The 12,750-nt window shown below is 46.4% G+C and overlaps 1 protein-coding gene across 1 annotated transcript in view; it reads right to left on the bottom strand.

Annotated features, from left to right (window-relative positions):
• LRP8 (LDL receptor related protein 8) overlaps positions 1–4,085 on the bottom strand; it is a 95,329-nt gene extending 91,244 nt beyond the window's left edge. The window contains exon 1 of the mRNA XM_014588127.2: positions 4,080–4,085. Coding sequence (XP_014443613.1) covers positions 4,080–4,085 — 6 coding nt within the window. The remainder of the gene's footprint in view (positions 1–4,079) is intronic.
• Between the last annotated feature and the right edge of the window lie 8,665 nt (positions 4,086–12,750).

Genomic DNA, 12,750 nt, shown 5'->3' with positions numbered 1-12,750 from the left:
CCCACACCCTATAGAAAAACCCCCCCCCCCCCCCCAAAAAAAAAGGGCAGGGCAGCCAGTTACAGTGACTGTGGCCACCCCATTAAAAAGGGGCATAGCCCCCAGATAACCCAGCAGGAGGCTCCTCTACCTCCCTTCCTCTCCCTGCTCATTCATTCAACAATGTATTCTGGCTGTGTTCTGTGCCAGCTCTGTGCTGGGCCTGGGGGTGCCATGCTGAATCAGACAGGCCAGCCCCAGGGAGGTCCCTGACTGGAGGAGACACAGACCATCAAGAGCCAGACAATGAACTGTAGGCTTACTTTAACAAAAACTTATGCAGCATCTCCCTCCTGCTAGGTGCCAGGCACAGTTCCAGGCTCCAGGATACAATGTAGAAATAGATGGGCCCCTCCCTGCTTTCCCGCAGCTTTTATCTTAGTTGGGAGAGACAAACACAAAAGCAGGAAACAAAAAAGATGATTTCAGATCATCATAACTGCTACAGAAAAAATAAAACGGTGGCCTGAGAGCAAGGAGGGCAACTTTAGAGAAGGTGATCAGGTTATACTCCTCTGAGGAGGTGACATTTCACTGAATAGCAAGAAGGAGCCTGACCACTTGAAGATCAGGTGGTGCATTCCTGGCAGAGGGAACAGCAATGCAGAGGCCTCAAGGTAGGCTGAAGTCTTGTGACAAGGGAAGAGTAGGGACGCCAGGTAAGGCTAGAAGGACTCAGCAAGACCCCAATCACATAAGGACTTTGTAAGCTACAGAAAGGAATGGATTTGTGCCAAGCCCAGAGACACGGGCTATGACAGCAATAGTCCTGGGGCTGTAGAACCCAGGATGAAAGGTTCCACGCGCTCCCCACCCCCACCCTCACCCCTGCAGCTCAGTCTTCCAGCTCAGCCCTCCTCCTCCACTCTGTGACCTTAGGAAAGTTGATCTCATCTCTGAATCTCAATTTCTCATCTGTGAAATGGAAGAGATGGGGAATTTCTGAGGTTCATTCCAGCTGTAAGGTTATTATGTGTTCAGAGACAGCAGGTGGGAAGATTAAGAACATGGGTCCTGGGGCCAGCAGATGGCATAGCAGTTAAGTTGCTGGACTCCCACATGGCCGACTGCAGTTTGAGTCCCAGATCCAGTGGCTTCAAAGTCATGCCAGGAGTGTGTGTGTACATGTCCAAGATCCCGGGAGGAGAATGGAGGAGAAGGGATTGCAGCGTGGCCATTCCCCCAGGGAGTGATTTCTCACTTTCCCTCTCACTGTGTCTGTCTCTTTCTCTCTCTCCCTGGCACTTTACCTATAAAACACACACACACACACACACACACACACACACACACAAAACCATGGATCTTTGGATCACACTGTCACATTGCTTGGGCTTGAGTATGTTTCTTGCCTTCCTAGCTGTGACACGGAAATAGATAGCATTCCACCTGCTGTCAGCGTTGCATGCTCCCTAAGCCTCCATGTCTGGCTTCCAGAGTCGCTGGAGACCCACCCGCCCATCCTCTGCACACTGCTCCCTCACTCTGCCCACCAAGGGTGCAGCTTCAGATGTTGGCCAGGCTGTATCCTCTGCCTAAAACACTCTTGCATGGGCTGACTTCTATTCATCGTTTGGGCCTCTGCTCAAATATCTCCTCCTCTGGGAAGCCTTCCAGCCTCCTCTACAGAGATCCGCCCCATTTGTGTGGACTCCCGCAACACTGTGTCCCAATGTCTCCGATCACACTGGCTGTCGTTGGCTCCTCCATTCGGTGGGGGAGCTCCTCAGATCAGAAACTGGATTATCATGGTTCATCCAGTGATGGCTTGTTAAAGGAAAGTTTGATCAAATGTGCTCTCTCCAGGCAGGGCCAGGCCTCTGCACATACCTCGTCCAGCCTGCTCTGGCTGGCCCTGTGCTAGGCGAGGGACATCTATGAGCAAGACTCCATCCCTGCCCTTCAGGCTCTCTGGTCTGGAGATAGAGATAGCCTGGGACAGACAGTGACAGTAGGGGGACAAGAGAGGAAGCCACTCAGGAGCATCAGATTCTCACCCCAAGGCCATGTCACCTGCCCAGCCAGGGTCAGAGAGGAGCAGCCCCAAGCCAGTCACAACTCTCCCGCTGTCCACTCCCTTCCCTGGACAGAGCGTGGTCCATCCTTCCTGCTACATGTGAGCTTGTTGCTCATTTCTCCTGGCCACTGTATCTCTGCACTGTGTCTCTGTCTCAGTCTCACTCTCTGAGTAATCAGAGTGTCTTGTCTCGTAAAAGAGAGATTCTAATTCGTCTTGTGAATTTATAAGTCACTTGCTTCCCATAGACCTGGAGCATATTGCTTGAACTCTCTGTGCCTGAATTTGCTCATCTACAAAGTGGGGATGACAATATGACGTAATAGTATCAATTAGCTATTCTTTCATAACAAATTATCCTAAGACATGGCAGCTTAAAGCAACAACAGATGTTGGTTACCTTTCACGGTGACTGTGGCTCAGGAATTTGGAAGAGGCTTAATTGGGTGGTTCTCACTCTAGATCTCTTGTCTTTTTTTTTTTTTTTTCCTTTAAAGTTCATTTATTTATTTACATAAGGGGATCCCCATGCTGTGATCCACCCCCAAGCTCAGAAGACCCAGACCATGGGCACACGTGCACCTGGCACACTTAAGAGATCCAGGACACAAATCCAGGACCCCTCCTGGGTGGGTCCCGCTCCACCACTGCCCGACCTCAGCCTGTCTTCTTCCAGTGAAGGTGCTGGCCACGTTGCAGCCCTTGGGAGGTAGAAGGGGACTGGAGTTCTGGCTCGGCTCACTCATGCGGCTGGTGAGTGCGTCTTGGCCGCTGGCACAGGGATTGAGTGTTTCCCCACATGGGTCTCTCTCCAGGCCTCCTTGAATGTCCTCATGACATGGCAGCTGGCTCTCCCCAGAGCAACTGATCTAAGAGAAAGGAAGAAACACCAAGAAGTCCCGATGTCTTATGTGACCTAACCATGGAAGTCACACTCCTGCATTTCTGCACTATCCTATCAGTTACACAGGCCAGCCGTATTCTGTGTGGGAGGGTCCTATATAAGAAGGTGACCCCCAGGAGTCCCAACATCTCCAGGGACTGCCTTGGAGGCTGGCTGCCATAGTATCTCATAGGATTTGTGAGGATGGCATAAATTAGTATACTCTTAGGTTTTGGCACATAGCACACACCATACCAATGTTTGCTATTGCCATTGCTGTTTCTGACACTTAGTAGGTAAATTTTCAAGGATTATTTACAATTAGCATTAATGTTACTGCTATCAGTGAAGAGCCCTTCACTGGAGAGGAGACCCAAGGAACTGAAAGGATGAAGGTGGTTCAGGGCTTCATAGAAGAGCTTAGCAAGCCAGCTGTGGGTTCTTGCCTCTGGGCCATGGTTCTCAGAAGAGCTGGGGTCACAACTGCCCCTCCACTGCCTTATTGCAGAGCACGGAGCTGGTCCCTCTCCCTGTCTGGGCTAAGGATCCCCATCCTTAACCTGATGAGTTGGACCAGGACCATATTTTCATGATGGCCATTCTCATCCCACTCAAATGATTTTTTCCACTTACCTCCTCTACTGTCATCCAAGTATTTTCCTTAAATCTTTTCACTTAATAAATTTAGCTGCATCCTAAGTGATAATCTCCATGAAATTACAGGTTTGATATGCTAATTGTATTTTTCCAATGCGCATTAAAATAGACGTGTGGCTATTCAGGTAAACAATGAGCCTCTGCCCATGCAGATGCCAGATGCATCGCCTTTAGCTTCTCTGAGCACTCTGCACATGAAGACAGTGTTCTTCAAGGTGACTTGAGGGTGGCCCAGGCCCTGGTGCTAAGTACCAGAGTCTTAGGACCTTCAAGAAGAGGCTCAGCAGTTTCTTTTTTGTTTTGCGTTAGTTTCTATTTTATTTTATTTTTATTTTATCATCAAACTTTTACTCATACCTAGTTTTAAGAATCAAATTATTTTGCAAAGCTTTTTATGAAAAACTAGTCCTTCACGCCTACTTCCATTTTCCTTTCCCCATGGTCAACCACTGTCAACTCTTAGTTGGATCTCCTGGTATTTACCTTCATGTCGTTAAAACACGCTTCTTTCTATTTCTTGATCATTCAGTGTTAGGCACTGTTCCATGGCTTTCCACCATGAAGATGAGGATTTAGCTCTTTAAAACATATCCCAGTAATCTCAAACACACAACACACATATACACGTACACTTATTCTGCAAGCTCCTGCCCACTCTTCCAATATGCTTGTGCTCCTGTGCTTTGATAGTGTTTATTTTTTAATTAAAAAATGTTTTTAGTATGGCAGAGGGCACATGCACTTGCCTGAGAGAGACAGAGAGAGAGGGAAAGTAAGAAAGCACCTCATGGGGAATAGCCATGCAGCAATCCCCTCTCCTCCATTTCTCCTGCCTTTTGGGATTTAGGGCACACACACATGTGTCTGGAGTGTTTCTCAAGCTGCTGAGTCCAGAACTCAAACCATGTGGTCAGTCATGTGGGATCCAGCCACCTTAACCACCAGACCACAGGCTGACCCTTAAAATTACATTTTTAAAAAGAATTATTTAAAATATTTCATTTTATTTATGTATTCATTTATTTTCATTTGAACAGAGAGAGAGGCAGCGAAAAAGCAAGCCACCAGGTCTGGGACTTGAACCATAGTCGGCCATATGGAAGGGTCCAATGCCTTTACCACCACGCCACCTGCCTTAAAATTAATTTTAAATGTGATAAAGTACACGCACATATCACAAGGTTTACCATCTTAACGCCATTTAATGTACAGTCCGGTGGCATTAAGTACATTCACATCGTTGTGTCGCCACCCTCACCTTCCAGCTCCAGAATCCTTTATTCTCTACCATTCGACTATAACGCTGCCTTCCTTCTACCCCCAGCCCCCAGCAACCACCATTCTACTTCCTGTCTCTATGAATTTGACTCCTCTAGGTACCTTATTCCTATGAGTGGACTCGTAAAGTATTTGCCCTTTATAACTAGCTTGTTTTGTTTAGCACAATGTTTTCAAGGTTTATCATGTTGTAGGATGTACCAGAATTTGCACATGCCACTGCACTTGACCTTTAGGTTGGACTGGAGTTGAACCCCAGGCCTTCCATATCAGCTTAGCCTATAGAACCCAGCACCTCCGCAGCATACACTGCCACTCTGCCACACTTGGCCCTCTTTTTAAGAATGACTAATATTCCACTGTATGTATATTTCACATTTTGTTTCTCTCATGTTGGTTCTGTATGAATAAGGGTGTGCAAATACTTCAGATCCCTGTTTTCAATTCTTTTGAATATACCAGAAGTGGAATTGCTGGAACATATCATAACTCTAGTTTTAAGTTTTTGAGAAATCCCCATACTGTTTTCCACAGTAGCTAAACCATTTTACATCCCACCAACAATGCACAAGTGTTCTCATTCCTCCGCAACTTCAGCAGCACTTGTTATTGGGAGGGGGGAGGTTGTTTGTTATTTTTTTATCAAATTGTAATAGCTATCTTAATAGGTATAAGGTCATTTTCTCAATGTAGTTTTTTTGTTTTGTTTTGTTTTGTTTTTTCTTGGGGGGGGGCAGTTTTTACTATAGGACATGTGCACTCGCCAGAAAGACAGAGAGAGACAGACAGAAAGCGAGAAATCACTCCCCAGGGGGAATGAGCATGCCGCAATCCCTTCTCCTCCATTCTCCTCTCAGGATCATGGGCACACATGCACACGTGCCCAGCATGAGTTTAAGCCACTGGAACCAGGACTCGAACTGTGGTCAACTACATGGGAGTTCAGCGACATAGCCATTATGCCAACTGCTGGTCCCTTCAGCATAGTTTTAACTTCCGTTTCTTTAATGATGTCGAATAGCTTTACATTGGCTTATTGGCCATTTGTATATCTTCTCTTGAGAAGTGTCTACTCAGCAACTTTGCACACTTCTGTAACTAGATTGTTTTCTAGTTGGACTATAGGAACTCATACATTCTGGATATGAACCCCTTATTGGAGATGTGATTTGCAAATATTTTCTCCCATTCTGCGAGTAGCCCTTTTCATTCTGTTGATTCTGTACCTTGATATACAGACTTACATGTTTGATGTAGTCTCATTTGTCTATTTTTTTCTTTTTTATTTCATGTGTGCTTTTGGAGTCATATCCTAAAAAGATTTCTATGGGATCATAACAAAGTAAATGCTATTCACAGTGTGCTGTGATTAATATTTATTCCTGCACAACTTTGTTTTCCCTAGAATTAATAATTGATAGTTTTGTTCTATTGGGTATTTTTTTTCTTGCATAGATTTCTATGTATTCATCCATCATTCCTCCCTCTAGCTTTCTCTCATTTGTGTAAATCTTCTCCTAATCCAATCACCTGCATTACATATTCTACCAACTTCCTTTTCTCGATGAAGTACCTGCAGATATGTGATTGCTCCATCCTGTACTGCTTGATGACGAGGCCAGCTTCTCAGCTTCCCTGCACTGTCATCTGGAGATTGCTCTGCACTTTCTCTTGTGCTGGATTCCTCACTTCCTCTTTCTAGAACTACTACTTTATTAAGGGGAATGTCTATCCATGGCTTTATAAAAGGAAGTATCTGAGTAAAATTTTGTGAGACCTTTCATTTTTGAAGTGCCTGATATTTAATTGACAGTTTACTAGGTATAAAATTCTATAGAGTACCTTCAGGTTGAACTGGGAGTTGAGCCTGGGCCTTCCATGTGGTCCCAGCCTATAGAGTACAGCACCTTAGGAACATGCACGTCCACTATACCACACTTGGTACTCTTTTTAAGGGTGAATACTATTCTTTTTAAGGATGAATATCTATTTCACATTTTGTTTCTCCATTCATCCATCAGTGGGCACTTGTGTTGGTTTCACATTTTAAATGTTGTGAATAATGCTGGTATGAACAGGGGTGTGCAAATACCTTAAATCCCCGATTTCCATTTTTTTTGAATATACTAGAAATAGAATTGCTGGAACACGTCATAACTCTAGTTTTAATTTTTTGAGAAATTACCATACTGTTTTCCATAGTAGCTGAATCATTTTAGAAGCCCTTCAACAATGCACAAGTGTTAAAATTATTTTCCTTCTGAGTTTTAATGGCTTGCTCCACTGCCTTCTAGTTTCTGTTGAAAAGTGCCCAACACCACTTGACTTCTTAAATAGTTATGGGGAAGCTGTTCTTTCTCTTTAGAAGCTTGTAGGTTTCCATGTCCTGAGTGCATTTGAAGTGAATCTATGTCCATTTGTGCTAGGCATACGATGAGTCCCCTCCTTATGGAAATTAATCACTTTCAGTTTGGAGAAATTTCCTGGGACTACTTCTATAATGTTTTATTTTCTTTTTCTGGAACTTCTGAGTTATTCAAATATTGGCCCTCTTGGAATGAACCTCTGTGCTTAGATTTTTTTCATCCATATTCCATCTCTTTTTGCTCCCAATTCTGGAAAATTTCATCTTTGCAGAGGTTTTTGTTATTTTTCCCAGGAGCCTTTTATTTATTCATTGACTACTCCTTTTTTAAAAATATAATATCTTGCTCTTTTTTCATAGGTGCAATATTTTCTCATATTTCTTTGAGGATGGTAGTGATGTTTTGTTGCTGCTTCGGTTCAAGTGTTTATCACCATGCCTAGTCTTTGTTTCCTGTAAGTTAATTTCTTACCCGATTATTGAAAAACTAGCCACAGACTGCAAGAATATTTTACAGTACAAATAACAAGCAAAGCATCACTACCCAGAATGCACAAAGAATTATTATCAATCAATAAGAAGAAAACAACTCAATTTAAAAAGAGCAAAAGTATTTCATGGCAGACTAAATATGAATGGAAAATAAACCTGAAGAAAAGATGCTTAACCTTATAGAAATAAGGAAAATGCTAATTAAGGCAAGTGAGTTTTTTTTTTTCCCAGAGAAAAGAAGTCTGACAAGTATTGGTAAAGTGTGAATCAATAGGAATTCTTTTTTTCAAAAATGTTTTAAATAATTGTCAGAGGGCACATACACTCACCAGAGAGAGACCAAGAGACAGAGAAAAAGGGAGAGGGAGAAACACACCCCCAGGAGGGCATGGTCTTGCTGCAATCCCTTCTCCTCCATTTCTCCGTCTTGTCAGGATCTTGGACATGCACGCACACACACCCGGCGTGTTTTTAAAGCCACCAGGGCCGGAACTTAAATCACAGTCAGCCATGTGGTTCTGGTCCCTCAATCATTAGGCTTCAAGGTCAGCCCAACTGGAATCTTATATACTTGTAATGAAGTGCAAGATACTATAACTGCTTTGGAATATTGTGATTTTTTATTACTAAGTAATAAATAATAAACCCTAAAGAAACTCTTGCACACCAATACCTGGAGACACATATAAAGATATTCTGGACAATGCAGTTTATAATGGCAAAGCCACCCTCATGCAGGAGAATGAATTAATTGTGGCATCTTCGTATAATGAAATCTGATACAGCAGTGTAAGAGAATGACACATGCAACCAACCATGAAAGAAACACGTGCTGAGAAAAGCCACGGCAGAAGATGACATGCAGCAGGACCCAACTTTTATAAGGCTCAAAAACAAGCACACGTAAACAATATTGTTTAGATTTTTATGTTTGCGATACAGATTTGTTTTTTAATTGAGGAAATGAGTCAAAGAAAATTAAAATAGGGGTTATTTTTGTAGGAAAGGCAGGGGAATTGGATAGGGAGGAAGCCCACAGCATTAGTCAGACTCTCATGTTCAAGGTGATTTAAAAGTGTTCATTATTTTTATTCTATATATCCAGGGTGGCCTTGTATCTGATGTTCCCTGGACAATCTTGGTTTATATGTTGTCTCAACATCATTATTTATTGCAACCCTTTCCTCTTTTAGAAAGCTCTTGATTTGAATAATAAATGATATGACTAGCCTATTTATTTCTTACAAAAGGCAACATGTGTCTCTTTTGTGACTACCTATTATTACATACATTATACAGTTTAAATGCTGAGCCGCGGCCTGGCTACAGTCTCATGGGATGTCTGTGGTTTGGCCCTGGCATCCTTCTGAGACTTGTCCTTGGGACTTCAGATGAACTAAGCCCTGTGGAACTCAGTCCTCAGACCCCCTCTGCCCACTCTGACGTCCCTATGCCCTGGTCCTTACACCCACCTTGCCCAGGGCTCCACCCTGTCCTCTTCTTCACCTATTACTCTGTGTGAGGATATCTCTCAGGGGTCCTTAAAACTTCACTCATGATCCAGTCCCCATCCCCTTGGGTCACTGCTACCCCTCTGTGCCAGGCCCTGTGCTGGGCAAGGTTGGAGACTTGGCCTGGGCCTTGCCCTTGAGGAACTGTCAAGGCTCAGGCAGAGACTGTGACAGCCCAGTGGACAGGGCTGTGACACAGCCCAGACTGGGACACCACAGAGGAGAGGATGTAGCCCAACCCACGTGCCCAGGGAAGGTTGCTGGAGCTGAGCTGTGGGAGTCGGATGGGACTGAGAGGGGTGGGAAAGTGGGGAGAGTGCTCCAGGTGAGAGGACGTGTGGAGAGCAAGGGCAGGGGCCAGCAGAGAGAGCAGGCTGGGTTGGGGAGCACGGCGCACACGGACCAGTCTATGTAGAGCACAGAGCACGGAGCAGCACATGGCAGAAGTGGGCCGGAAAAGGCTCCCCCGGGCTCTGAATGCCACGCCTAGGGTCCGACACTGTATCGTGGGGGCAGGGAGAAGGCACTGCAAGAATGAAAACGTAGCAAGCACTGTCAGGCCAGGGTGAGTTGTATCGGATGGGTCAGAGGAAATTGAGGAGAGAGGAGATAGAGCAAGTGAGAAGTTTCTTATCCTGCTTCACCCTGGAAGTCCACTCCCCCGACATCCTCCTCTCCTTGGCCTTGTTGTTGATCCTCACTTCACCCCTGCAGGTAAAGCGTCATCACCTCTACAGCCAAAGACAAAGTTGAAACACAGGAAGTGCGAAGCCTGCCCAAGGTCAGGCTGCCAGTACATTTGCGAGGACTTGGAAAAAACGAAATTAAAATACACATTAATTTTGGCGCAAAAATATTCTTTTCATAATATGCATTTCCATGAACTTTTTTTTTTTTTGGAGAAGTTTTTGCTGTAGGGCGTGTGCGCTCGCTAGACAGAGAGAGACAGAGAGACAGAAAGTGAGAAATCACCCCCCGGGGGGATGGCCACACCACAATCCCTTCTCCTCCATTCTCCTCTTGGGATCCTGGGCACCCATGTACACCCCTGGCGTGAGTTTAAGCCACTGGGTCCAGGACTCAAAGCACGGTCGACTACATGGGAGTCCAGCGACATAGCTATTATGCTAACTGCTGGTCCCTCCATGAACTTTTTAAAGACTCCCATGAGGGAGTCTTTAAACAACCATCCTCAAGACTCTTGACTTCTACTGTTCAAATACAGAATTCCAGGACATCTGAGCTTAGACACCCGAGAGGATATGGGATTTCAGACACAGAATCCTTTCTTCAGATAAAAGGGTATGTGAAGCCTTCAAATATACAATCGATTGACAAGGAATCTATTCCTTAGGCTAGTCTAAGCCATGCTGAGGTAAACAGAAATCTCAGTGGTGGAAGAGTAAGAGTTTCTTTCTAACACAGATGCAAGGGTTGGGGGGCTTCTCTGAGCATCTCCGGTTCATGTGTTGACTCAGGGATCCAAGTTTCTCCCGTCTGTAGGACCACTGTCTTCAACATGTTATCCATGTGAGTGGCAGAGAAAAAAGCAAGGAGTGTCGATCTAGGCTGTTTAGGCTGGGCCTGGGGACAGCATACATCACTTCTGCTACGTCGGTAAGGATAAGTTAGGTCCAGCCTTGGTGGCACCAGCAAGAAGGCCTCACTATGCAGAGACTGGGGCTGCAGGGGAGGCCTGGGTGAGGTTTCTGGCCCAACCTAAAAACATGCAGGGCATGGCAGTGCACGGTCCCAGATGACTGGAAGGCTGGGACAGCAGGATGACAACAAAGCAAGGCCCAATCCAGAATACCCCTCTTTGTCTCTGACTCTCCTGCCACCCCATTATAAAAAATAAAATAAAATAAAAAACAACAAAATGACATGGCTTTTATCACCTTGGCAAGTTATGCCGGAAAATGCAGTCTTCTTGTGGGTCCAGGAGGAAGAAATGACACCGGGGAGCCTGAAGACACAATGAGTGCTTTTGTTGAAGGGTAAAGGGGAGTTCCAGAGCTTTGCACCCGATCCCTCTTCCAAACTGAGGACAGCAGTGTGAGAATCTTTCCTCAAGCCCAGCAGCCTGGAGGCTGAGGCCCAGTGAGGGGTGGGATTTGTCCAAGCTCACTCAAAGAAACCTCGGAGACACTTCTCAGAGTCCAAGAGAGGGCCTGGCCAGGAGCAGTTCCAGACTTCCTCTAAACCAGAGCTCAGTCTGCACATGCTGTCTTGCCTGGTTCTCAAAGCCAACCAGCCTGGCGTGGAGGTTTCTTGGTTTTAAGCCTTTCCCGTCATAATCTCCCAAACCCTTGGCGCCAGTTCTAGCCGGTTCTCCTGCAGCGCCCAGGATAGCCTATGATGTTTCAGTCAGGGATTTAGGAGTGCGGGCCACACAGGAACCTGCCAGGGACACAGCTTCTACCCGGTAACCAACCGCAGCCTGTCTGACCCCAGAGACAGGGGGTGGGGTACAGGGAAAAGCAGCCACTGCCATTTCCCCACGCCTACACTGTGACATGGAACTCCTCTGCCACCTCAGAGAGGAGGTGGCCTCCCAGAGCTGGAAAGGACAGGCTGTCTCCAGTGACATCTGCCCTGCTGCCTGCCTTTACCCAAAGAAAGACCACCCTTCCTGGGGTCTGCCTGCTCCTGTCACCTCCCCAGGTGTTGGGCGAGGGCCGAGGAACATAACTTTGGAAGGTTGGGTCATTCTAGGCAAATCCCTTCGCCTCTCTGAGCCTCTGTCTTCACATCTTTAGGATAGGCCCCAGGATCTCTACCTGGATTGGAGGGGAGAGGATCAGGTGAGATGATTACCCGAAGTAGAGCATGCTGTCAGCCCTGTCAGTGCTGTTGGGGTGGGACCAGGGCGGGGTCTGGGGCACTTGGGGTGAAGCTTCTTCCTGCACCCGGATTTGCACTCAGCAAATGTTGCTAAATGCTGCTTGAGTCTTCCAGGGTCAAGGCTGTCAAGGATGCCTGGAGCAATGGCTTGAGAGCAGGGGCTTGCTGGGTTGGAGGTGGTCTGAAAGCACAAGTGGCAGGAAGAAAACAGAAAGCAGGCATCAGCCCAGGGACCCTCCTCCGTGAGGACCACCCTCGCCCTCATGAGCCCACAGAGCTCCATATATTTTCCCTTCCGGCAGGAGCACCAGCGGGAGGTGCTGGCCTGGTTTCCTGGGCCCTGCTCTGGGGGCCTCCTAGCCTCCAGTCTCCAGGGGATGCCCTTCCTGGCCTCAGGCCAGAGCTGGCCCAGCCCACTCCAGGCACTGACTCCAGCCCAGGCAGAGGGTGGTAGCTCCACGTGACCCTGCTGCTGGGCGGTGGTGCGCGTTTCTGCATGACAGCACACTTGTACGTGTGTTCAGGTGTGTAGGGGCTGACCGCGCCTGCGTGTGACAGTGAATGGAAGTATGCTGGGAGTGTGCGTGCGTGTGTTTCTGTAAACTCACAGATGTTCCCTTATTGCTTGATAAGGCAATTCCAGGCTGGAGCCTTCAGCCCCCCC

Source organism: Tupaia chinensis, unplaced genomic scaffold (genome assembly GCF_000334495.1).
Source record: "Tupaia chinensis unplaced genomic scaffold, TupChi_1.0 Scaffold000259_1, whole genome shotgun sequence".
Lineage (NCBI taxonomy): Eukaryota > Metazoa > Chordata > Mammalia > Scandentia > Tupaiidae > Tupaia > Tupaia belangeri.
Note: the sequence above shows the minus strand (reverse complement) of the source record. Positions and strands in the feature narration are given on the sequence as shown.